The sequence below is a fragment of the Calcarisporiella thermophila genome, assembly GCF_041956535.1.
Source record: "Calcarisporiella thermophila strain CBS 279.70 unplaced genomic scaffold VTP21scaffold_29, whole genome shotgun sequence".
NCBI lineage: Eukaryota > Fungi > Calcarisporiellomycota > Calcarisporiellomycetes > Calcarisporiellales > Calcarisporiellaceae > Calcarisporiella > Calcarisporiella thermophila.
Window position 1 is genome coordinate 184,817 of NW_027192219.1, and position 24,170 is coordinate 208,986.

Genomic DNA, 24,170 nt, shown 5'->3' on the forward strand with positions numbered 1-24,170 from the left:
CACATGGTAACAGAATAGAAAGGAAAAGAGCGGACTGGAAGTGGTATGTGGTATTATAGGATTACACGTACTTACATGGATAAGAAGAATTAAGGGGAGGCGGGGGGGGGGGTTGTCTAGTGCGAATTTTTTCCAAAGATGCTTGCCAGAGATAATTTACGTGTTCTACCTGCTCTAGAATGGGTATATGTGGGTGTGGTCTCCTCGGTGGGCGTGCTTGCCTGCACAAACACTCTCGGCGTGGTCACCGACTGTCTCTCCCGGTCCTCCAGCTCGCCTTCCATCTCGCCCAGCGGCCCTATCTCCGGCGGAGGGCGCTGTTGCTGCGGCGACAAAGTCAGGTGGATGTTCCGTCTTTCGCTAAGCGAAGATGTCCCAAAGCTTGCGCCGTCCTTGCTCAGCGAGCGGTATTGGGGGCTTTCCACGGGCATGATGGGCTTCTCGATGGCAACTCTGGTGCGCCGTTCGTGGTCGCCATGTTTATCGGCGACCATGTTCTCGCCCGCGTCGTCGCGCGCTCGCTCTGGAACAGAGCTCAGCGAGGTCGCGCTCAAACTGGTCTCGCTCCCCGCGCTGCTTCCTCTCCTCCACCCCGTGCTATCGGATCCCCATCCCCCCACAAGGGAGGCGCTCGACAGGTTCAATCTGTCCAACACCACGTCCACGATGTTTCTCTCCAGGCGCGGCCGTAGGCACGCAACCCATCCGTCGCGCTCTGCTTCCGTGCGGGCCTTGAAAACGTAGGTGCGCTCGTCGCTATTCTTAGGGTGGAGTTGGAAAGTGTGTAACGTGTCCGAGGATTTCACGTGAGAATTTTGCAGAGAACAGGTCGGCGAGGGGGAGCGCGAGGACGGAGCTGCGGTGACGGTACAATACCGAGTCAAGTCGATGGTGCCGGTCGGGCGGATATCGTACTAGCATGGGCATGAGAGGATGAGGGGGGATGCGGTGGGAGGGGGAAAGCAAAGATGGGGTACCTTATTTTTGTAGTATTTGAGCTCATAGCCGTCGAGGACGAACCAGCGCCGGTGCCATATCTTGAACGAATGCCTACTGAGCTTCAGCAGCCATCCCGCATCCTTCATCCCGCAGCCACTGCTACCACGGCGCAATGCTGGAGGGGCATTCAGCGAGTAGTCCGCTCGCGTCGCCATCCTAGAGCTCTAATGTGGGAGTGAGGGTAAACTAAAGAGGAGGAGGCGAATGGCGACTACAGCAATGAGAGGATGGGTAAGGAGCGAATTCGACAATCTCACAAGAAAGAGGAGGCAAATAAATAAATAAAGCACAAAGGAGGGCGGGAGGCATTGAGTGTGTTCGATTCCTCAACTCTATTTTCAAGTTAGAGTTAATTGCAGAAGGTGTCATTGTAGCGCGGAGGGTAACCGACACGTGTCAGCACAATAAAATAGGAGAGTGGTACGCAGGTATGCGCTCCGGTGGGGCCAATTTGGTTTGTATATATATAGTTAGGGGTGGCCTGGCTTTTCGCATGAGTAATAGGAAATGGCCGTGTTTGCGGGGCGAATGTTCTCGGAACCGTCTTTCGCAAACCTATTTGCGCAGCCGACCCTGGAAATGGACTCGGATTGCTCCACCAAGACTTCGTGCGCGGAGAACAAGGACACAAAGTTGAATATATTGTTATAGGGCATAACAAAGGGAAGAGAACAAGGTAAAATTACACAATGGAGGAATACTTGGGTGGGGAGAGAGAGAGAGAGAAGAAAGAGAGAAGAGATAGAGAATAGAGAAAAAGTAAAGCAATGGAAACAGAAATAGCAACAGAAACAAGAACAATATCAAAAGAAAACCATAAAAAAAACTTTCTTCTAAGTACTCGGTGAAAATTTCCATAAAAAAACAAAAAGAATCAATGGATGATTATCCACTGCTTCCGCAAACTATAAAGGATTTCCACAAATTGTGCTATAGGCATCGTTGGGATCAAATAAAGAAAAAGGGAGAGGAAGCGGAAAAGGAAAAAGAAAAAGAAAATAGAAGGCCAATGAAAAAAAAAATAAGATCAAGCAGGCATATGGGTTAGATAAGAAAAGATAGAGAAAAACGAAAACGCGCACAAAATAAGCACATACAAACTGCACATCCAAAATGCAGACCCCCCTCCCCCTCCTCCTTCCTTTCTCATAGGCTCATCCGCTCTGCAGCAGTTCTGCCCCCATGGCCTCGACTAATAAAGGGTGCTTTAGAATTTCTCCAACGCTGGGCCGCAGCCCAGGCTCAGGATTCAGCATCTGCTGAATCAGCTCAAAGAGGATTTTGCCGTTGGACATCATCGGGAACGCCACACCAGAGAAATCGCCTTGTCGAAGCTTTTGCCATTCTGGCCCATGATCGGGCAGCACGATATCGGCAGCAACCTCCAACATGATTAGGCCTAGACTAAAAACATCAGCAGGCTTGTCGTACTGGCCACTCAAGATCTCGGGTGCCATGTACTCGCGGTCACCTTCACGTTCAATTTCCGTTGTCACGGGCCATCGAGTGGCCATTCCAAAGTCACCTATGCGTAATGTGCCCGCGTTGGAAATCAAGACATTGGAAGGCTTCAGATCAAGATGGAGCACATGTGAGTCGTGGATGTGGGCAAGCCCCATGGCAAGATCCCCCAGGATCTGCCATATTCGTATTTCCTCTATTCGGCCCCCATACTGCTCCAAATAGGTGTCCAAGCTGGAGAAGCAAAAGAAGAAAAAACAACACATGAAGTTGGTTACGGCGTAGGTAAGAGGTGACGATGGGGTGCTAACTAACCTTCCGTTTTCGCACAATTCCATTTGCAGATACAAATGCCCAAACTGCTCCCAAGCATCCACCAATTCGATAACGTGTGCATGGCGGCCCAGGGACCATAGGATATCCACCTCCTCAAGCCGGGAGAGTCTAAACAGAGCAGATTAGAGTGACTGGAAATGCCAAAGAGAGAGCAAAGGGAAATTTACCGGTCCTTTGTTCCAATAAACGGGTATTTTGTCTTTTTCACGGCAAACAACCGTCCTGTCGATTTCTCTTGCACCTTGAAAGCTTCCGAAAATTCGCCATGGCCAAGCCGGGCAATGATGTTAAATTGTGTTTCAAAATAATCTGGACACGCGCCGGTCTCGTTGGTCTGGGAGTCGTATGAAGGATCGCGCATGAAAAGGGATGCTAACGACGCAAAAAAAAAATAAACATTAAAGCGATACTAAAAAATCCGCTTGTACACAGAGGATATTACTATCGAAATGTCGGTTTCTCCACCGCTCTCTAAAGTACTCTCGCCTCAAAAAGTGGGGATATACGGTGAGGAATCCACCGTGTGACATCTGTTGCGTGGGGGTGTTATCTAGAAATAAGACTTGGGCAGGGGAGGGGGAGAGTGGGCTTGGGCTCTCTGCGGCCAAATGAGGTTTCTTGGGTCGTTTCGGCTCCGGAAAAGTTCCTTTGTGCTTCCGGTTGGCTCCCAGGGAGAGCGGAGAACCATCCACTGAGGAGGACGAGGGGGATAGGGAGGAGAGATCCGTGGAAGCACCCGCTATTGGAGTAGTGGGAGAAAATGAATTTCCTGTGGAGGTTGGGGAGAATGCAAGATTAAAAGCATGGGGGGCACTTGTGATTATCCCGGCAGTGTTTAGTGGAGGGCGCTTGCAGGGTGTATCCGGCATAGGCTTGTGGAACTCACGGGTGCTCATATTTTTGAGCCGAGTACGTTTGGACAATAGGCCGGTCGACATAAACGCGGTCTCGAGAGGTTTAACCAGCCCACGGGAGGGCTCAGGAGTGGCCATGACGGTTGAGGGTGGAGGTGATGGAGAGTAGGCAAGTCTAGATGAGGAAGCTACCTTGTTATTGGTGGTTGTGATGGTGGAAGAATTGGAGGAGCTAGTAGAATTGGGGGTAGGCGAAGCAGGCGCTCGCGTTCGTATAGAGCTACTGCTAGATTTACTACGAGTGATCGCCATTTCCATGCTGGATCATCCGCCCTCTGCGGTCTTGACGATGGATCGACGGTAGAATTTTAAGAAGGCGGCGAGATGACTGTGACTGATGACTGGCCCTATAACGATTAAAATAGATGTGACTTGCAAAGAATAAGCCAGAAAGGGCGATCAGATCCTTGAATTAAATAATGAGAGATAGAAGCGAAAGAATCAACGCGAAATGAAGGAGAAATGAATATATAATCTGAAAAAAATGGGCTAAGGAGCTAATCAACCTAAGAATAACGTACTACACCACAAAAAGTCGCTTACAAGAGGGAAAAAAAGACCTTTGTCGAAAAACCCAAGCCACTAAATTGCTTTTTTTTTCATTGATGGTATTGAAACGAAATCAAAAGCACCATGATCTCCAATTTTGATATTTGATGAAGGGTGCTGTTTGGTGGATGAGACCAGGTATTGCCACAAAGCAAAGTTCACCGTAATCCCATGAAAAGAAAGCAAGGAATAAAAGATCTCTTCCCATACACAAAAAGAAACCAAGCGTTCGTTTATGTTATTAAGTGTTTATTTATAAACAAGAAAAGGTTTAATTCTTGGGGGCTTCTTTGTAGGAAGCCACAGCCTCTTCTCCCATTGCAGTGAGCACAGAGACAACGAGGTCCTTGCCGTCATCGAAATCAGCCTGGAGCTTCTCGCCAAGTTCTCCTTCGGGAAGGCGCACATCATCCTTGGTGGTACCATCGTTGTCCATGAGGGACAGAAAGCCGTCGTCGATGTCGATAAGAGAGTATTCATTGCGGTTGACCACGGGAACGTCCATGTTGTGGGTGGAGGGGGAGATATCTATTTAACGGTGCAAGGCATTAGAGTGAATAAATTAAAAATGCTCTGAGCCATATCGGCATTAGCCACTCACCTTCAAGCTTCTTGGAGGTGAAGATGTCAATAGCGACCAAGTGAACTTTGGCGTGTCCGTGCTTGCCGGTCTTGGAGGTAGACATGTCCACGATCTTGCACGGGCGGCCCTTGATCACCACGTAACCGTTCTTGCGGAGGGCAGAGCATTGCATGGGAACTAGTTATGGCATCACGATATCAGTAAAGGATTATCCCGACCTGGTTTTTTGAGGATATATGAAAAAACCACCCTCTAAACCCAAACAAAAGAGCGGTGACTACGAAAAGAAAGAAAACATACAGGTTTGGGAGGCACCGGAGCCGCTCTGCTCGAAATCATGATCGTGCTCGTGGTCAGACATTATCGGTGTGTTGTTTTCGTTAAGAAATGAAGAAGAAAGTGCAGGAATGCGAAAAGAGGGGAGATGAAGACAGCAAACCACTATCCCGTAAAGCAATGAGGAAGAAAGTCAGAAAATTTCAAAAAACTGCTTAATGTAAACAACGGGAAAAGCATTGCTGCGCCGCGACTTCTTTTTTTCGAGAAGAGAAAAGCAAGTGATACAGAGATCCATTTTTTTGTTCCGAACTCTGTAACCACCTCCGGTCTCTATTTGCCTACGCTTTTTCTTTCATTCGCATTGGCAAAGAAATCCGACAAAAGAAAAGCACATACAACCTCCCCCATCCCCCCACACATTTGAGCATGGGCGATATTGCAGAAAGAATTCAAATGGCCCGCCATGAGGCCGAGGCTCTCAAAGAAAAGATCCGTAAAAAGAAAGAAGCCCTCGCAGACACCACGTTGCGGTCCATGGCAAAGGACATTGTAAGTGACACGAGAAGAGTTTAACTATTATTGTTCCTTCCATGGGTTTTAACTGGGCGTGCATTTTCTAGGATCCGCTTCCTAGATTAACTATGCGCACCCGCAGAACACTTCGTGGCCACCTTGCTAAAATATACGCCATGCATTGGGCCATGGATCGCCGCCACCTAGTTTCAGCTTCTCAAGATGGCAAACTAATCGTATGGGATGCGTTTTCCACACATAAGCTTCAAGCAATCCCGCTTCGCTCCTCATGGGTTATGACGTGCGCATTTTCACCATCGGGCGAGCTGATTGCTAGTGGAGGCCTTGACAACATTTGCTCGATTTACAGTTTGCGGGCGGCAAGAGAACAAATCAAGCCGGGCAGAGAACTGTGTGCACATACCGGCTATTTGAGCTGCTGCCGATTTTTGGATGATCACCGGATTGTAACCTCATCTGGAGATATGACATGTATGCTATGGGATATTGACGCGGGCGTAAAAATTGACGAGTTTAGAGATCACTCCGGAGACGTAATGAGGTAACCCAATCACAGCAACCCTCTGCAATCTATTGGTGTTGCTTAACTTGACCGCCCCCTCCGTATATAGTATTTCACTTTCCCCCACCAACCCGAACCTATTTGTGTCGGGAGCCTGCGATGCCAGTGCTAAGCTGTGGGATATGCGCACAAAGCGGTGCGTTCAAACATTTACCGGTCACGAATCAGACATCAATGCCGTACAGTGAGTGAAGTTTTCGGAATCCGTGTTTGACCTGGACTCGTCCTTAGGCCATCCCATTTTACAATGATAGATTTTTCCCGAATGGCGATTCCTTCGGGAGTGGGTCAGACGATGCCTCCTGCCGCCTCTTTGACCTCCGTGCGGATCGAGAACTAAACCAGTATACACATGAGAGCATCGCATGTGGAATAACGTCGATTGCTTTTTCTGTAAGCGGCCGACTTTTATTCGCTGGCTACGACAACTTCGAGTGCAATGCTTGGGATACGATTAAAGGGGAGCGGGTGGGGATCCTCCTAGGGCATGAGAATCGAATTAGTTGTCTTGGGACTTCGAGTGATGGGATGGCGCTGTGTACAGGGAGTTGGGACAGTGTGCTCAGAGTAAGTAGCAGGCCCCCTCTTTGACTGCTTAGCGATTCAATTTGAGTAACCCCCACTTTACTTGATTTTAGGTATGGGCTTAATTTCAGAGCAAATTCGATTTTTTTTTTTCTCTTCCTAATATTTCAGAGCATGCTTGGATATTTTTATATTCAACAAATACCTATTTATCTTTCTTTTCTAACTGTGCTTGTTTTTTTTTTTTCATTTTCTTTAATTGTCTGTTGTTCTCACTTCACTCTGTGCTTTCATATATATAATATGTTTTTCTTTTCTCCTTTTTATTGACTAATTTTTTTTTTCAAATTGAAATTCTTCGTCTGTGTTAATTTATTTATTATAATGTGTTTTTTTTCTTAATTGCGTCTTTTTATATATTCACTATGATCATACTGCAAGGAATATTTTTCTGTGTAGAATGGTTAGAGCGCAAAATTTGAAGGGCCGTGCGCGAGCAGAGGCCATCGATGCGAAGCTGATCCTCTGCTAATATGGAAAAAAGAAATTTTCGAAAAATAGACAAGACATTTTAAAAATCGCTTTGCACCCCAAATCACGACCTTTTCTTCCTTTGCTTTACCTTGTGTTCTTCTCTCGTGTTGCTATCGTCTTTACTCCTCTTGTTTCGCCTTTCTTTTCTTTTTTTAACTTGAATCAAATGAAGGGATTGAAGGCATACTTTGCGGTGCTCATCCTCTTGCTCCTCGTAGTGTGCTCTTTCGCGGAGGATTCGCAAGAGGACCAAGACGAAGACTACGACCAAGACTATGAGCAGCATTACGCCGACCAATACGAGCACCACTATGAGCACCTGTATGATTCCCCCTTCGACCACCAGTACCAACAAGCAGACCAAAAGAATGACCAGCAACAGCAAGCCAAGAGCGTCCTCGACGCCCTCAAGGAGAGCGAGAGCACGTCTCTCTTGAGCAAGTTGTTGTCGGAATCCGAGTACGCCCCCATCGTCGACTTCCTGCAGTCGGGGAGCAACTTCACCATCTTTGCCCCGAACCGCGACGCGATTCAGGACCACCTCTACCGAGTGGTGGGGGGAGACAAAGGGATGATCTCCGCCCTGTTGCAGGTAGGAAGAACTTGAAGCGTGGTTCCAAGCTGCACAAGACCCATACTCACGCTATTTTCCTTCCCCCCCACTCTCTCCCTTTTCCCATAGTACCATATTGTCAACGGCACTTATAAGGCCTCTACGCTCAATGACACCATCCTCTTCCCCCCCACGCTGCTTAATTCGTCAAAGTACGTTCGTCTCCCCAACAACGGCAGTCAGGTCGTGGGTCTGCTCAAGAATTCGAGCACGCTGATGGTGAATTACGGGCTCGGAACGGCCCACGTCGTCAAGGCCGATATGGAGGTGAGAAATGGGGTGGTGCATGTCATTGACAGGGTCATGTGGATCCCACAGAACATCTCTGCCATGGTGTGGGAGGCTGGTCTGGAGAGCGGAATTGGGTACTCGCTGAACCGCGCGAATCTGACCGCGGAGGTGGAGCGGATGGAGGGCGCAACCGTATTCATGCCCATCGATGAGGCGTTCTCCGAGTTTGCGGCAACGCACGCGGCCAACCATTCCAGCAACGCCACGTCGGCCAACAACTCCACCGCGAGGCTCAGCTTGAACGATACCGCCACGCTAACCCAGATCCTCAAGTACCACATACTCTCCTCCCCCCACAACAGCACCGCCCGTCTCCCGTACTACTCGAGCTCGCTGAAGAACGGCACCTACGTTACCTCCCAGGGGGGCAACATCACCGTGGAGGTGCGTGACGACGGCAACGTGAGGCTAAGGGACGGGGCAAACAACACCGCCAACATAGTGCGTTTCGATGTTCTGACCTCGAACGGCGTGGTACACTTTATCGACCGAGTGCTAGTGCCGCCGGTTGGGAGCGGGCAGGGCGGAGCGGGGCAGCGGTCGGCGGGGGCCATTCTCTCAGTAACCACCGCGGTTTGCATGGGACTGTTTATGATGGCTTTCAGTGCTCTACTCTAGCTTGATGCTCACCCTCCCCCCCTCCCCTCTCTCCCTCCCTCCCTCCTTTCTGTGTCATATAATACTAAAATTACTGATGTTAAATTAATTGCCTATTTCCTATACATTGCCCTGTCATATAACAGATTTTAAATAAATGTAGTGTTTTAGATGGTTTTCAGAAGCACATTCTCTAAGACATGGTGATGAGAAATTGACACCTCTATTTGGTAACCGTGATTAGAAAACAAAGCGTGAGTGCATAGCAACAGAAGATGATTCATCTAGTGACCGACTCGAAGTCATGCTCGATAAACCGAGGGACACCCGGGACTTTCTCGAGCTCACGCGCTCTTGAGTTGCTAGTCATCACATTTTCAATTCCAGTATATACAAAATAGGCGATAGTGGGTAAGGGGACCATGCGTTTTATTGGGGAGTTGCCTTAACACACAAAAAATATGGGAATCCACGAGAGTATTAATGGTGGGTCGTTTTACTCTCTCTCCCAGCTCTCACTGTATAGGGATGTTTAGCTTAATAGTAATAAAGTAATTTTTAACTTAGATTAGAGAGGTTAAAAATAGAACATCCCGAGCTTGCCAAAACCTCTCTCAAGGAGAAGAGGAGCAGACACCCGAATTATGGGAGAAGCTGCCCCTCAAAGTATTCCTATAATCGAGCCGGCCTTTTGTCCAGCGGGTCGCCATCCTAGACTCTCTCATGGGGCCCTGATAAAGGATGCAGGCCACTTCGGCTCATAGCACCCGGCCACCATATTGCGTTTCGGAGTCTCTCGATCCAGCTTCAAGGGTCGGATTGGGCCAGCGCCGCGTTTGTGGATTTCCGCTGCCTACTCCGGGAAGAGTAGCAATTAGCGTGGCCTAGCGACTGAGAAGGGCCCGTTGAAAGCGAGTTTGAAATCGAACCCTCCGCCGAGAACCAAGAGGCCACGAGGGGCTATGGCTTGGCACCGCGCGCCTCCCTCTCCAACTGCTTACATCGACTGTTCAGGCCGAGCTTTCTCCTTTTTAAGAACTCGCTGTGCTAAGTTGCGCGGTACTCAGAACCTTACTGCCGCATCTCGAGTTAAAAATAAACAAATTCAGGTTCAGAGGGAAAGCGGTGGCTTTGGCCGCCCCGATTGGGAGTTGTAGAACCCTAATCTTTTTGCAATCGCCATAAAAATGAGGATAGCTTCAGTGTTTTCAAGTGTAGCCTTTCGTAGCGAGTGCTATTTTATTTTGCCGAGCTTGTTTCTGCCTCTGCGAGCTAGCCCGTCGCCCCTCTTCTAATTTGCCCGGCCCTCCCTCCTCTCCCCTTCTCGATTCTAGCATTAGCCTAAAGAAGCGTCTCCATTTCCGCCGGAGAGTGACCTCCTACCAGAGTTGCCAAAATCAATTTATGCGGGCATCATTTTGTTTGAGCGCAATACTGCTGACGCTCGCCTGCGGTGCGAGTGCAGCACCCGAGTCTAAAAGTAAGCCTTTATCTGCTTGGATACCTCTGCTTATCCGGACGCTTTTCTGTGCCATGTCTTCCATGGACTTCCATCCTCTTGACCACGCTACTAATGGCTGCTTTCCTTTTCTCTGCTTTATCTAGCGCAAAAGGATTATCTTGTGTCCGACTTGCCCTACGTCTCAGATGATATCCATTTACATAATTTTGCCGGGTATCTATACTGGACAGCATGCTCCGCGCATGTCCCATTAGACATGAGGCTAATTCTGCCAACTTAAACTAGACTTATTAATCTCGATGAAACAACAGACGCTAATATGTTCTTCTGGCTGTGGCCACGGAGGGAGCAGGTGGCAAGAGAAAAGCTGGTAAATATTGCTTTTTCCGCCTTTTATAAAATTTCTCTCTCTTTACTTATTGCTCTCTCGCTTCTCAGATAATATTTCTCAATGGGGGTATGTTTAGTGGTTTTGAAAAACATAAGTTTAAATTTAACTAAGAACGTGATGTTCAACCTTTGCCTGCTCTTCTATGCCTCTAGGTCCTGGGTGGTAAGTTAATACCTGTTTTCTGCTCAGATCCTATATATTAAATCGTGTCTAACTGAATTTCTCCCCACGTAATAATAGCTCAAGGTGAATAATCTGGACTCTCCTCTCTCTTCACCGCTCCATTTCCATATTGAAGTTGGGATCTTTTTTTGTCTATGATAGTGTGGAAAATATATTCCTAGAAAATGGCCCCATTCGTATCAACCAGACATCGAGTGAGAGCAGTATATACAAAAATGACGCCAGCTGGAACACATACGCTAGTGTGCTCTATGTGGACCAACCCCTGGGAACCGGATACAGCTACACCGCTTCAAACGGTTTGGATAGGAGTTTGGACCAGGTAAATGGGCTCTTCTGACATTGTCACCCAGCCTCGAGCTACGTTTCTGGCAATGTGCATCAAAGCACTAATGTGGTTATCCCTGTTCTGTGTGTGTAGGTGGCAGAGCATTTCATGGCGTTCTTCGATAAGTTTCTTGACACGTTTGACTCTTACAAACAGGCCGATGTGAGTATTAGTTCTGTATCCCATTTGCTTGTGGGGTTGATTGATTTAAGGGACGTGGATTTCCCTACTTAGATCTATCTGGTTGGCCGAGGCTTTTCCGGAGTTTTCATTCCGCATTTTGCTCAGGAAATGCTAAAGCGGAATAATGCTGCAAAAAGTCAAAAGGTAAAGGCAGGAGCTATACGTAGGCTCACCACAGGAAAATAACGACCTAGGTTTGCTCCTCGTAGTATAACCTCCAGGGGCTCATGATTGGAAATGGATGGTTTGATCCAAAGGTTCAGTACCGGGCCCTGTACGATTACAGCATGGAGAAGGGATTGTTGGACGAAGAGGATGTACAGGTATATTATATTTGGGTGGGCGGGGGACTGGATTTTTGGAGTCGTCGCTTACTATGTGTTTCTCTGAATAGCAACGGGCTTCTCAATTCGTCACCAAGTGCGAGGAGGACATGGAGAAGCGGGGCGTCCGCATTCGCAATGACGCATGCGAACAGCTCTTACAGTTGGTTTTGTCTCACTCCGTTACATCGTGAGTATTCGTTTTCCTTGGAAGCCGAAGGCCAGTCTTGAGATGACTTACGGTACTTACTTTACAATTTGTGCTCTAGCGAGGACAATATTATGCAGTGCATCAGCCAGTTTGATATTCGCCAGCGAGATACCTATCCCCTGTGTGCCTTGGGGGGACCGGAGGAGGCTAAGGATATGACGACCATCCTAAGAGTATGCGGGTTTTTGTTTCCCCGGCCTGCAGTGATATTAACCCGTCTATCCATTGTGCCTAGAACATTCGGTTCATGCAATCACTCCATTTGCCCTCACAGTATACGGGATGGAGTCTCTGCAATGGTCATGTCAGCAATGCATTGATTGACGATCAGAGCCCGCCCTCCATCGAGGTAAGTAGCGTGCAAGCCTATCACTCGCTCTATTTAGGCCTTCCATATTGATGCCTCTTGTTTATTTACCCTCTGAACCAGCTTCTTCCCGACCTCCTCGCTAAGGTGCCTGTCCTCCTCTATAGCGGCGACTCTTCACTAGCCTATAATCACGTCGGAGTCGAAAAAGCCATCTCAAAACTCCAGTTCAATGGCGCGGTGGGCTTGCCCGACGAGGCACCCGCTCGCCCATGGTACGTGAATGAGACGCGGATTGGAAGTTGGAGGAGTGCGAGGAATTTGACCTATGTGCTTGTGGAGGGGGCGGGCTTTATGGTCGGCTATGACCAGCCTCTTGCAATGCTGAATATGGTCCATCGGTTTATTGGAGTAAGCCCGCAGCAGGTGTTGGGGGTGCCCGCCCGGGTCGAAGGAGAAGAGAAGAAGAATTGGCAGCCGCTAGGTGGGGGCGAGGCGGATGGGGCAGCCGGCAACATGGATAAGGAGGCACACTGGATAGAAGACAATTACATGTAAGTGAGCTGAGGTTGAATCGAAGTTAACCCCGTTTAAGCCTTAACTTTGCTCTTGCGTCAATAGACTGTTTGCCGGCATCGCTGGCGTCTTCGCCATCGGATTCATTATTTTCATGATATTCCGCAGGCAGAACCGGAGCTCACGTGGGCATTTCTCGCGGGTGAAGGGGACCCCTAACCACTACGAGGATTCCAATGAAATGTAAGTGTACTTGTGTGGAATATTCTCTGCAGTCCTCTTACAGCCCGGTACACGGATAGGGATGAGCTGGTCATCGACACGTCCGATTTTCTTGCTGATGACGACGACGATGCCAACGGAGAAGCGGATGGGCCAAAGTCCCCCATGTTGCGTCGCCATGGGAATGGAGCGGCGAAATTCTAGACGGTTGGAGAGGGATTCTAAACTCTTGCTCTTGTAGCGCCTATTTAATATTCGTTATATCCTCCTAATGTTGTTGATTCCCCCATTCTTGTTTAAATTTATTATTTACACTTTTCTTCCTTTCTGTTAATGTATCCACCTTATTTATTGCTGTTCCATTTACTTGTAGATTGAAATATAGACGATGATGTGGCTATTGAATTGGTTTTGGGGATATCTTGCTGCGGTTTTCATTTGGCCGTCGTAGAGCTACAATAAAAGAGGCTTGTAGCCTTGTATTCATTCAAGTCAAAAAAGGGAGTGGAAGAGGCACGAGTTTTTATCAAAGCTGCCGGGGGATGGTGAAAAAAAAAGGCGCCTATTTTCGGTCTTCTATGGAATACAACATTGCACTTATGAACAGGACGCATCATCCTAAGCGTCAGGAGGAACAAAAACAACAGAAATAAAAAAAAAATACACACAAACATTCTAGCTAGTAGCTGCGGCCAATACGCTTTGCGGGGGGGTCAAGCCGGGTCATGACGTCTTCGGGTATGGTGGGGATAGAATCCCAACTGGCAAGGGAGGAAAGGGTGTACACATCTAGAGGTGGCTCCAGGCGTTCTACTATTGTTATCGTCATAGAGGAGTTAGTACGGGGGGGGGGGGGCGCTCCATCGAGTGCTTATGCCAAGAAAACTAAAGGACTTACTGTCGTTCTCCTCGTCAATCTTTTTCAAGGGGGCGCTGGGCTCCGGGGTATCTGCGAGGGGGTAGGGGAGGTGCAGCGGCAGGAGACGTCGAGAGTCCTTCAGCTCCATGATGCTCTCGTTTTTCACGGGGGTGGTCTCTCCCTCTTCCTCCGTCGCCTCGCTATTCCCCTCGGTCTCAAAGGTGAAGACCGGTTTCTCGGTGGCAAGGGGGCTGGTTGGTTTCTTGCGCGATCTTAGAATGGTTGGCGAGGCCCAGATGCTCAGGCTCTCGGAGCTGGGGGCACTGAACGATCTCTCCCGCCCCACCATACTCCACAGGGATTCACCCCGGGTCTTCTTCTGCTTCTCGGCCCGGTCCGCCGCGCTCTTCTCCCCCTCCCGTGGCGCCGCGGCTTTGCCCCGGCTCTGTGCAGCCACTTGCTCCGCCGCCTTCCTGGCCGTCTCCGCGCTACTGTTCCCGCTCACTCGCCGGCCCTTTCTTGCAAACATCTTCGCCGCGACAGCAGCATTCTCCACGACCTGCCGAGCATAGAGAACGCACTCCGCCGCAAGTTTCGTCTCCCCCACCTCGTAGCGATACTCGAGCACGCACCTGCGCACCTGCACGGGATGGAGAAGATGTAGCTTGCGGACGGTGTCGGCAAACTGGAGAAAATCGGAGTGCTGTGTCAGAATCTGCAGGAGCTGGAGGAGCTGGATGAGGGGCGCAAAGTACTGCTGGCACACGTCCTCTGGCAGCTCCCTCTTCCCCTGGGCGCCATGGGTCCGGCTTTCGCCCCGCCCCGCCGATTGCAGCTGGGGGAGATGCGTGTGGAACCACTCCTCCAGCACGCTCACATTCATCCGAATCTGCAGCGCCTTGGACCGGCAGAGGTAGCGGCGGCCCTCGAGCACGCGGTTGAACAGCTCGGCGCCCAGGAAGTAGGCTTGCTGGAGCACGAAGTGGGATATGATCGAGGGATGGACTCCGTACGCGCGCAGGAGATACAGCGTGGATGAGAGCAGGGCCGTGACGTCGCACGGGGACTCCGAGCGAGGGTGGGACCGACGCAAGCGTAGAGCGGATCGGAGCACATTTCCGGACGAGTTGCGCTTCTCGAAGTAGCCACTCCGGTGCTGGAGCTCCGGGCTGCAGCTTGCGGCGCGCTCGAATGCCGAGGGCGCTTTTTCCGATTCCAACGCGGTGGCCGCTCCGGAGAATGCGTTGAAGAGCCGCCACTCCCCCTCGAAATGCACGTTCATGTCTGGAATGGGATTGTGCTCCAGCACCGCCCCGTCGAGGATGCGCTCCAGCTGTCGCCGCGCTCCCAGCACTAGCGAGGCGTACAAGCGGTGCAGAATGGAGATGAAACTAGCTCGATACCGGCCCGTGACACGATCAAGGTGGGGGTCTCGTTTGAGGTAGAAGAGGAGGCGGCTAACATTGGCGATCCAGAAGGCCATCAGGGCGGTGCAGTTCTCTATCTAATGGAGCCGCATTCAAGGTTAGAAAACACGGTTCTCTACCGCGACGGGGAGGGGGGGGGGGGGCTAATAGCGAGGATGCCTACCTGAGATTTCAGGAGCCCGTCTATCTTCTCTATGGCGGTGCACAGTAGTAGCTGCAGCACTTCAGGCCCATTGTAATGGTGGGCAAACCGTGCGCACAGAAACAGCACGTTGGCGGGGACCCACTTGTGGGATTTGACCCTAAGCGGGACGGCTATTCTCATGATCACCTCCATCAAATAGGGGATGTCCTCCATGGAGAAGACGAACATCTGGTCCGCCAGGCAGCGGTCCCATACGAAATCCTCCAGGCTGTGCTCCATCTCGTCCTCCCTGTCCTCGATTTCTTTTCCTGGGTTGGGCGTCATGATAGCGTGCGTCGCGCTCGAATAGCTGGCGATCAGCTCCTCGAGCTGGCGATTTGACTTGGTGCGAGCGAAGTCGAGCGCCGTGCGGCCACGGGCCGAGCGATGCGCGGGGTTCGCTCCGTGGGCAAGCAGATCTCGAACGATGGATTCATGCGAATTGGAAATCGCCCACATCAGCGCCGTCCACCCGACTATAGCAAAAGAAGAGGATGAACTGGGGGAGTCCATTGGGCAGGCAAAACGTAGTCCCTACATATGTCTTGCTTATTGCAGTCCGCTCCTGCATCTAGCAGCACCCTCACCACGTTGGCATGCCCAAAGCATGCTGCGTAGTGCAGGGCAGTGTTTCCGTCTTCATCGCAGAGATTGATGTTGACGCCCGCCTTCACCATTTCAGAGATGACCTCGGCCTCGCCGTTCGAGCAGGCCCTGAGCAGCACCGTAGTGACATTGTCGGAGGGGATGATGTGAAAATAGGAGGGGATCGGCGAGGTGGCGAGGGAGAAGGAGGAGGGCGAGCTTGGCGGAGTGAGCAGGGAGGGCTTAGAGGTGCTTGGGATGTCGTGTGCCATCAATGCTGAGGAGATCGTGAGGAGAGATCGGGAAGCGGGGCTCCGCGGCAAAAGGACAGACCAGAGGGGGTGCACTTTCCTCTTGCATGGGCCTCTTTTCCCCTGGCCTCTTTGCCTCTCTCGATTTTCGTTCTCTCTGCATTTTTGGATGACGATCCTCATATACCCCAAAATGGAATTTGAGTTTATGGCTCGGAGAGCCCACAGGAGATTTGGTTCTCAGAGGGGGCTGGTTGGAAATAAAAGGCAGAAGAAGCTATGTTAAGATAGGGGGAAAGGGGAGACACTCACTCATACTACTTCATAAACTCAGGCACACACACGATGGAAAAAAAAAGAATCACTATAAAAAAGAAAAATATACAAAAACGAAAAGAAGGGAAAAAAAAAAAATTCTCTTCTACAATTTTCCTTTGTGTATCCAGGTCGAGGGGTAAAGGAAACAGAGAAAGGAAGATACCATAGGATTAAAATAGAGGTCATCCAGAAGCATAAAAATAAAGGAAAGGGAAGGGAGCGGTTCAATAGAGAGGAATAATTAATCACAGAGATTCAGGTAAGTAAGAGGAATAAAATAGAATATAAAAGTATATATAAGATGTTATATATAATGGCAAACAGACATGTTAATATAAAAAAATAAGGCACTTTTTCTTTCCCAAGATGGGGGGGGGAGGGGTTACTCGACCCACGAATTCATCATCTCCTCGCAAGCGAGCTCGGGGACCATGCCCATGACGTCGCCGTCGCCGTTGGCTCCACCAGAGGCGGTGGCAGCAGCCACAGCAGCGGCGGCGTACAAGTCGCTCCCGGCATCAGGCACAAAGTTATTGGAGGCGGCCCAGCACATCACGGAATTCTCGGGGGTTACCCCTTCGACGGGGGCAGCGCCCTCGCCCGTTGACAGCACGAGGTTCAGTCCCACCATGTTCGGTGCCACCAGGGCAAGCCGGTCATCTTCTGCGGGAGAACCCGTCAACGGGGAGCCCGAGGACGAATGGGCTCCGGCGCTTGCGATGGAGGAATAGCACCCGTAGGCCGAGAGCATCTGCGGGGAGGTGTCGACGAACAAGGGGGCAGAGGGAGGATGCACTAGCATCGTTGGGCTGGGGGGGATCACATGTGCGATCATGTCGGGCGCCGATTTTTTAGAGGCTATTGGGAGGGCCGAGGGGGCCAAAGTGGACTCGGGCCTGGATTTCACGGGCGACTCGGTCGGGTTTGGAGGATGGAGGGGGTTGGGCGGAGGAGCAAAGTGGCCAGCAGAGGGTGCGTTTCCAGCACAATCCCGCTGCTGTGACTGGCTCTGTTGGGGTTGTTTTTGCGGTTGTGGTTGTGGTTGGTTTTGCTGGGGTTGGGGTTGGGGTTGGTGTTGTTGTGGTTGTTGTTGTTTTGGTTGTTGTTGTTGTTGTTGTGGTGGTGGTGGTGGTTGTTTTTGTGATGGTGGTGGTGGTTGTTGCTGTGGGTGAGGGTGTTGTTGTTGATGTTGATGTTGCTGCTGCTGCTGCTGCTGCTGTTGTTGTTGTTGTTGTTGCTGAGGCATCATCGTCGATAGGGGCGCGGTGGTGGATCGCCGTGGGGTGGGCCGTCCACCATCCCATCCGCCCAGCACCCCTCCAGCTTCGGAGGGATTCCCTCCCGCCATTCCGTTGGGGTAGGGAGTCATGGGTGCGTGCGAGTCTTCGACGGCCACGGGGGGGCAGCTCATCCAGCGACCATCCGCCACCTGGGGCTCGAAGGTGGTCACCTGCTGTAGGGCCGCGTCCGCGGTCAGGATCTCCAGGACTTGGTGCTTGAGGGGCATGATCATGCCTCGGATAATATGGCGCAGGCATCGGGTCGCTTGCTTGGCTTCGGTGAAGTCGCTGCATGTGACCCACTGCATTGCGCCGTCCTCCGAGGTGGATCGCGCCATTGCAAAGGTGGGGGGCTCGCTCAGCTCAAGCACGACCTGGGCGAAGACGGAGTCCAGGGTGGAGAACTCGAGCGCGGTGACCGCGGAGTAGGGGAAGGTGAGTTTGAAGTGGTTTGCGTTGTCGGTGATGCGCCACGTGAAGCACTTCTTTGCGTTGTCGTAGTAGCAGAGCAGGTCGTCCTGGCTGATGGACATGCGCCGCCATGTGCCGATCGTCAGGGTGTCGCAGGTGAAGAGCTGGCCCCAGGGGTCGTGGTGCTTCCTGGCGCTCAGGGCGGGGTGCCGGGGGTCCGCTACAGGAAACCCAGGGTCTATGAGCGCTCCGAGCACAGCCAATTTCCAAGACGGGTGCGACTTACCTTTTGCGTCCATGGCGGTGGGGCCCGCCACGGTCGCGCCCATGTCGGGCACGGGTCCGTGAGGCGAGGGAGCCATCCAGTGGCCGCCGCCCACATAGCGATTCGGGATTGGGCCCGGGCACATCAGCGCCACGGAGGGGTTCTGGTAGGAGTCGTGGCTGAGTGCGCGCGGCAGCGGGATCCTTCCCGCCGGCGGGGGGATTCTGTACGGGTAGTATTGGGCCGACCCATTGGCCATGGCCACGAGGAACTGCTGGGTGCGCAGGGCCTCCTGCTCGGCCATCATGGCACGCTTCTGGAGCAGCTTGCTTTTGGCGCGGCGGTTCTGGAACCAGATCTGGACGGAGCGCTCCGTCATCCCAAGCTTCTCGGCCAGCATCTCACGCGTCTTGCTGTTGGGGGAGGTGTTGCTGGCGAACACGTCTTCCAGCACTGCCAGCTGCTCGGGGGTGGCGCGCATGCGCTTTTTGTTCTGGGCGGTGTTGGTGGCGGACTTGCCGCCGCCGCCCGTGTCCTTGTCGCCCTCCGACATGTCGTCATCCTTGGATCTCAGGGGCTCATCGTTGGACAGGGTGGGGGATGGATTGTCGGAGTCGGTGTTGGTCGCGGTGTTGGGGGATGTGGAGCTTGCGGCCGCGATGGAGGCGGACAGGAGCGAGTAGCTGAATGTGGGGGGGGTGTGCGAGAGGGGGTTGGCGTCGGAGAAGGAGGAGTAGGAGGCGGGGGTCAGCGGCGTGGGGAAGGAGGCGGCGCTGGTCGCGTTGGATGCCGGCTTTGCGGTAGCGGGGAGCGTGGATTCGGGCATCGCGAGGAAGAGGGGATCTTGCGGGTTGGACTGAGGGGTGAGGAATTGCTGCTGGTCGTCGGCCATGGTATAGGGCGACGTGTTAATGGGGTTGCGAGGGGGGGGGGGGGGGATGCAGCGTGCTGGCGTTGGGGATGAGGATAGGGCAATCAGGCTTACTTAATGGAGAGAGGGAAAGCGCGCTGCGCTCGAAGATGGGCGGGGGAGAGGCTAGGCTGGGATGGATGGGCTGGCAGAGAACACAAGACAAGCAGGATGAGGATCAGAGCAGGGCGACAGATGGAATGCAGGCAAGAGCATAGACAGAATTCGAAGGAGCAGGGGCGATGGGGCGATAACCTAAGGAATGGAAGGGAGAGGGGCCGGCGGCGGAGAGAGCAGAGGAGAGGGCACGCAGCTACGCAGACAGCGGATGGGGGGGAAGAGGCATCGATAAATAGGGGGGGCGAGTGGAAAAGGAAAAGAGGGACAAAAAAAAGGAAAAATAAAACTGTCGACGATGTTTCAAGAGGAGGAGTTAGGGCGACCAATCACGGCGCGTTCCCGCAGGGAGTACAGATTGACAAAGTTCCACCCCTCCACCAGGCCCGCGGTGCTTGCCCTGTGGAGGATGATCTCATCGCCCCGCTGGAGCTTTGCGCTTTTGATCTCGGCAAGGCCCCAACCCCTCCTGGCTCCTGCCCTTTCTTCCGATGCCGGGGCTTGCGCCCAGCGGATCTCGAGCCCCAGTGTCCAGAGATGCGGTTTTTTATTTGTTAGGAAGGGAAAAGCAGAAACAAGCGGAAAAAGAAAAGAAAAGGTCCAGAAAATTAAGCCTCCGTCTGCTGAGCTCGGCGGGGGCGGCGCTCGCCGCGGGCGCGCTCAACTCGGCCGGTTCCGGAGGTCACCGCAGACGTGACGGCAACCTTGGGCAGCTTCTCAAAGTTGAGGGCCTTGAGAAGGTTCTACATGGGGGAGAGGGCAGAGCATTCAGTCAATCCGATCGCGACCATGGCATCGTGTGATGTCGCACATCGCAGCAAGCCAAGTGCGCACACATCCAACCACAACAGGGAATGCATCCAGCCGAGAATCGGCGGAAAATATTTACCTGGGTGTCGGGATCAATCTCGATGGTCTCAACATCAAGAGCAGAGACCTCGGGCACATACTGATCTTTCCGCTCGCGCTCCTCCTCTTGGAGCTTGAACGAGATGCCACGCACGGGACCCTTCTGGATACGCTTCATGAGATGCGTGGTGAACCCTGCAATCTTGTTGCGCAGGCGCTTGGAGGCGATGATGGCAACCTCGTCGCAGACGCGCTTGTTCGTCTGGAAATCGAGGGTAAGGCGCGGGTAGTATTTCTCGATGAGCACGCGCGAGGCCTTCTTGACGGTCTTGGTGCGGACACGACCCTACACAACGCAAAGCAGGGGAGGGTGTCAATCATCATAACATCAGCCCGGGAATAGCGTGAAGAATGCAACGCATGTCCATGGAGCTGGGCAGTGGAGCGCATCTATCCGCTCATCCTCCATCCAAGCACCGCCTCGCACATCCCAACTCATAGAGCCGTGCGTCCTGCTGCCCATCCATCCATCCATCCATCCATGCTATCGCATGGGTCGCATCCTCTTTCCTCTAACTTACCATGACTGCTAGAGATGAATGGAGAGAAAGAACTCCCCCCCTTAGCCGAAAACCTTGGAGAGAAAAGCTCTCTGAAATCTAAGCCACATTGCGATAAAGGCCCTCTTTTTCTGGTCCTATATTTCACTTGGCGACATTGTTCGAGATGGCAAGACTCATAGCCCGATGGGTTGCACTCTACGCGATCGCATCCACAGCCACATTGGCTTTACCATGGGCTAACTCGAAATTCAAGTATAGTAAGCTCTACGACATCTCTCCCTTGGTGGGACTTGGAGATGTAGACGGCACCATTGCGGCATTTGGAGATTGGAACGCTGACAAAAAGTAGGTGATCAGGGTGCTGGCCTAACCTCTATGGTCCCGCCTGCATGTTGCCCATGGCCCCCCCTATACCTCTAATGTAATGGCCTGTTTTGCTTTTATCCTTTCATTTGAATAGCACCGATCTTTTCGTGTTGAGCGCCGACCAGTCCACCGTGACAGTTCATAACTGGGATCCCGGTAAGCACACGTCAATGTCATCCTCCCATGGTGATGAGCTTCTTCTTGAAATCTCCTTTCCATTGTTTTGTTTCGATATTAGCAAAATGGAGCTTTGTCAAGTCCAATACCGCTCGCATCTTTATACCAGGCAACGAATTCGTCATCACGAACGTGATTCCTGGCGACTTCAATCACGATGGAAAGCTGGACGTGATGCTGATGGGCCAGGCGGACCCGCAGAATAAGCCAGATGGGGAGCTCTTTATGCGAGTTTATCTTGGCACCGCCAATGACACTTTGGGTGAGAGACTCCGCCATTTTCCCATTCCTCTCATCTCTGGAGTAATAACCCGACTTGCTTCCCTTAGACCCCAATTTCATTAAGCTTCCATCCTCGAGCGCCGCTCAGCCAATCCTTTTTGACTACGATGGAAATATGAGAACTGACCTTCTCGGATACCCATCCTCCAGTTCGGACACCCTCTCCGTATGGCGGAACGTCGTCAATCCAGCGACTAATGCGCTAGAGTTTGAAATGTAATACCCCCTCCCCTGGCCCTGGCGCAATTCGGCCCATTTCCCGCTAACTTGCTTTGCAACCATAGAGCCCCATTCCCGTTGAACAACAGTGCCCCCGCCTGTAAGCCCGCAAATCCCCACTCGAGCGCTTTTGTTGATCTGGATGGCGACTGTTTAGCCGGTAAGTCTATGGGAATCGGGAATGGCGTGTGCCTCCGCTAACGTGGAGCTTTTCTCTCTCTGGCCTTGTTGGCTTAGATCTATTCTTGGTGTGCCAGGAGGAGGGTGGCCGTCACAGCTATCAGATTTGGATCAACAGCGTGGAGAATGGCTTCGTCTTTAAGCAGACTGGACAGCTGCCTGCTGGCGCGGGTCAGATCTCGTTTGCCGATATGGGTAAATACTTACCATGTTATTAGGCACCCAGTCATTATCGAGGGGATAGACTTATTTTGATTCTCCCAGATGGCGACGGCACTATTGATGTTGTTTTCCCGGTTTGCGACGGCGACCATTGCTCAATCCACACTGTCTACAACCAGCAACTGCCGCTTTGCCCGGCGAGCGTAAGGAGCACGGCTGAAAATTGTCGCAGTGTAGAAAACATGTGCATCGCCGACCCAGAGTTTCGCCTGAAGTTTGAGTATACAGCTGAGGAAGAGGTAGACTATCTTACGGCCACCCGACTTAGTTTATCCATGAGTTGCACTGATCACTTGCTTGCACACGTATAGTCCTATGTCGTATCTCCTTTGAAGGATGTCGTCCCAGGTAAGGTGTTGATGACGGACACCTCTTTCAAGGGAGTTCTACCTGTTCCGGTGCGGATTGGTAAGTATCCGTTGAGTGACCTCGCTTGGACCCGAACCTCTTATTTTTGGGCCATTTTTTTTCTCGTCCTAGGCGACTACGATCTGGACGGGTACCCCGATTTGCTGGTCGTGAGCGATGCCGGCTCAAAGAGCCAGGTATCTCTTCTTCGCTCAGTGCCCTGCTCAGAGCAAGTCTGCACTCCTTCGGCCACCGCCAATAATCGCCGGGCGTTTACAAGGGTGACGGAGGGGGTTGAAGAGCTAGAGAAGATAACGAATGCCCGAGCAGCCACCTTCCTGGACATCGATGAAGATGTAAATTTTTGATTTTTTCGCCATTCACCCAACCCACTAGCAGATCCAAATGATTTGTTCGCTTTTCGTTGCTCTAGGGAACGCTAGACATCATCGTGCTCGGTGGCAAACCGAATTCCAACACCGCTGCGCGCGAAATCCATGTGATTCATAATAATTTCTTCAACGACGCATTCTTTCTTAAAACTCTCGGTAGGTCCTGACTTTGTGGCAAAATCTCCACTTTTGGTACTGAATTTGGCCCCGCCTACTCAATCCGCATTTTATAGCGCTGAATGGCGTATGCCCTGGATGGTGCTCGTTAGAAAAGTTCCCCGTCCAGAAGCCGTTTGGCGTAAGCTACCCCGGCAGTAGCTTTAAGTTCACTGTGCTCGATACGGCTGGAAATAAGCGAGCGAATCAAAGTAAGTGTCCATGTCGAAGCTTCAGTTTGAGAACTGTCTCCCAATGGCCCCGCCTGTTTATCTAGTTGCACAACTTCCTCAAGCGTCCTATATGGCCCTCCATACCCCTTACACGCTGTTTGGTTTAGGGCGAACCAACAACTACGTGGAGAAGCTCTTTATTGGAGTAACACTTAAACAGGTAAAAGCCCCTTTTCACTCTCAAACAGACCTTGGATTGACGCTCGGCTACCATTAGTCACAGCACTACACGTCCTATTCAGGCGTGATCCCCAATTCTCAACTCATCATTAATCCCTATCAACCTCCAGGCTCGAAGGATCCAGAAAGGTAAGTAGTCTTACGAAAGCGGTTCGAAGATGGTTTCTCTAATTTTTTTTTTTGGGGGGGGGGGGGAACATTTCCACTAGCTGGATTCTGGAGCTTTACATTCGCCCCGGAGAATATGTGCCCTGGGTCTTGGTGACGCTGGTGTCGGCAACCGTCCTCCTCGGAATAGTGGTGGCCGTGCTCAACTGGATGGAGAAAAGGGAGGACGAGTTGGAACGGCGAAAAGCACTCCATATTATCAACTTTGATGCTCTTTAATTCCTTTTTTTGTTAATTTCGTTGCCATTGTATACTCATGTTTGCTCCCCTCCCTCCCCTCTCGTTCTTCATCCAGTGTTTTTTTTTCCCTTAAATATTCTTGTAA

At 51.6% G+C, this 24,170-nt stretch overlaps 11 protein-coding genes across 11 annotated transcripts; 5 read left to right on the plus strand and 6 right to left on the minus strand.

The window, feature by feature from the left end:
* Positions 1-116: 116 nt before the first annotated feature.
* Positions 117-1,154, minus strand: VTP21DRAFT_6812 (uncharacterized protein; the record flags this gene model as incomplete). The annotated part of the gene is made up of 2 exons (XM_069397484.1): positions 117-914; positions 978-1,154. The coding sequence occupies 2 exons, from the start codon at positions 1,152-1,154 to the stop codon at positions 117-119; spliced, it is 975 nt and encodes a 324-aa protein (XP_069246628.1).
* A 999-nt stretch (positions 1,155-2,153) lies between these two features.
* On the minus strand, positions 2,154-3,968 carry VTP21DRAFT_6813 (uncharacterized protein; the record flags this gene model as incomplete). The annotated part of the gene is made up of 4 exons (XM_069397485.1): positions 2,154-2,694; positions 2,776-2,904; positions 2,964-3,168; positions 3,239-3,968. The coding sequence occupies 4 exons, from the start codon at positions 3,966-3,968 to the stop codon at positions 2,154-2,156; spliced, it is 1,605 nt and encodes a 534-aa protein (XP_069246629.1).
* A 562-nt stretch (positions 3,969-4,530) lies between these two features.
* On the minus strand, positions 4,531-5,203 carry VTP21DRAFT_6814 (uncharacterized protein; the record flags this gene model as incomplete). The annotated part of the gene is made up of 3 exons (XM_069397486.1): positions 4,531-4,787; positions 4,861-5,019; positions 5,143-5,203. 3 exons carry the CDS (start codon positions 5,201-5,203, stop codon positions 4,531-4,533), a joined length of 477 nt encoding a protein of 158 aa, XP_069246630.1.
* Positions 5,204-5,547: 344 nt separating this feature from the next.
* VTP21DRAFT_6815 (uncharacterized protein) lies at positions 5,548-6,867 on the plus strand (the record flags this gene model as incomplete). Its single annotated transcript, XM_069397487.1, has 5 exons — positions 5,548-5,670; positions 5,742-6,196; positions 6,267-6,401; positions 6,472-6,784; positions 6,856-6,867. The coding sequence occupies 5 exons, from the start codon at positions 5,548-5,550 to the stop codon at positions 6,865-6,867; spliced, it is 1,038 nt and encodes a 345-aa protein (XP_069246631.1).
* A 575-nt stretch (positions 6,868-7,442) lies between these two features.
* VTP21DRAFT_6816 (uncharacterized protein) lies at positions 7,443-8,798 on the plus strand (the record flags this gene model as incomplete). Its single annotated transcript, XM_069397488.1, has 2 exons — positions 7,443-7,868; positions 7,959-8,798. 2 exons carry the CDS (start codon positions 7,443-7,445, stop codon positions 8,796-8,798), a joined length of 1,266 nt encoding a protein of 421 aa, XP_069246632.1.
* A 1,383-nt stretch (positions 8,799-10,181) lies between these two features.
* On the plus strand, positions 10,182-13,107 carry VTP21DRAFT_6817 (uncharacterized protein; the record flags this gene model as incomplete). Its single annotated transcript, XM_069397489.1, has 16 exons — positions 10,182-10,257; positions 10,383-10,452; positions 10,525-10,609; positions 10,678-10,696; positions 10,783-10,792; positions 10,871-10,876; positions 10,955-11,135; positions 11,235-11,303; positions 11,376-11,468; positions 11,534-11,647; positions 11,719-11,837; positions 11,917-12,031; positions 12,094-12,207; positions 12,289-12,719; positions 12,787-12,924; positions 12,984-13,107. The coding sequence occupies 16 exons, from the start codon at positions 10,182-10,184 to the stop codon at positions 13,105-13,107; spliced, it is 1,764 nt and encodes a 587-aa protein (XP_069246633.1).
* A 475-nt stretch (positions 13,108-13,582) lies between these two features.
* Positions 13,583-16,230, minus strand: VTP21DRAFT_6818 (uncharacterized protein; the record flags this gene model as incomplete). Its single annotated transcript, XM_069397490.1, has 4 exons — positions 13,583-13,716; positions 13,802-15,266; positions 15,353-15,849; positions 15,912-16,230. The coding sequence occupies 4 exons, from the start codon at positions 16,228-16,230 to the stop codon at positions 13,583-13,585; spliced, it is 2,415 nt and encodes an 804-aa protein (XP_069246634.1).
* A 679-nt stretch (positions 16,231-16,909) lies between these two features.
* VTP21DRAFT_6819 (uncharacterized protein) lies at positions 16,910-19,375 on the minus strand (the record flags this gene model as incomplete). Its single annotated transcript, XM_069397491.1, has 2 exons — positions 16,910-18,438; positions 18,505-19,375. The coding sequence occupies 2 exons, from the start codon at positions 19,373-19,375 to the stop codon at positions 16,910-16,912; spliced, it is 2,400 nt and encodes a 799-aa protein (XP_069246635.1).
* A 189-nt stretch (positions 19,376-19,564) lies between these two features.
* On the plus strand, positions 19,565-20,068 carry VTP21DRAFT_6820 (uncharacterized protein; the record flags this gene model as incomplete). Its single annotated transcript, XM_069397493.1, has 1 exon — positions 19,565-20,068. One exon carries the CDS (start codon positions 19,565-19,567, stop codon positions 20,066-20,068), a length of 504 nt encoding a protein of 167 aa, XP_069246636.1.
* A 50-nt stretch (positions 20,069-20,118) lies between these two features.
* Positions 20,119-20,943, minus strand: VTP21DRAFT_6821 (40S ribosomal protein eS17; the record flags this gene model as incomplete). The annotated part of the gene is made up of 3 exons (XM_069397494.1): positions 20,119-20,253; positions 20,400-20,705; positions 20,941-20,943. 3 exons carry the CDS (start codon positions 20,941-20,943, stop codon positions 20,119-20,121), a joined length of 444 nt encoding a protein of 147 aa, XP_069246637.1.
* Positions 20,944-21,085: 142 nt separating this feature from the next.
* On the plus strand, positions 21,086-24,064 carry VTP21DRAFT_6822 (uncharacterized protein; the record flags this gene model as incomplete). The annotated part of the gene is made up of 14 exons (XM_069397495.1): positions 21,086-21,267; positions 21,383-21,444; positions 21,527-21,727; positions 21,795-21,963; positions 22,032-22,126; positions 22,204-22,341; positions 22,411-22,607; positions 22,680-22,776; positions 22,849-23,072; positions 23,150-23,264; positions 23,342-23,476; positions 23,542-23,657; positions 23,715-23,806; positions 23,887-24,064. 14 exons carry the CDS (start codon positions 21,086-21,088, stop codon positions 24,062-24,064), a joined length of 2,001 nt encoding a protein of 666 aa, XP_069246638.1.
* Positions 24,065-24,170: the final 106 nt, after the last annotated feature.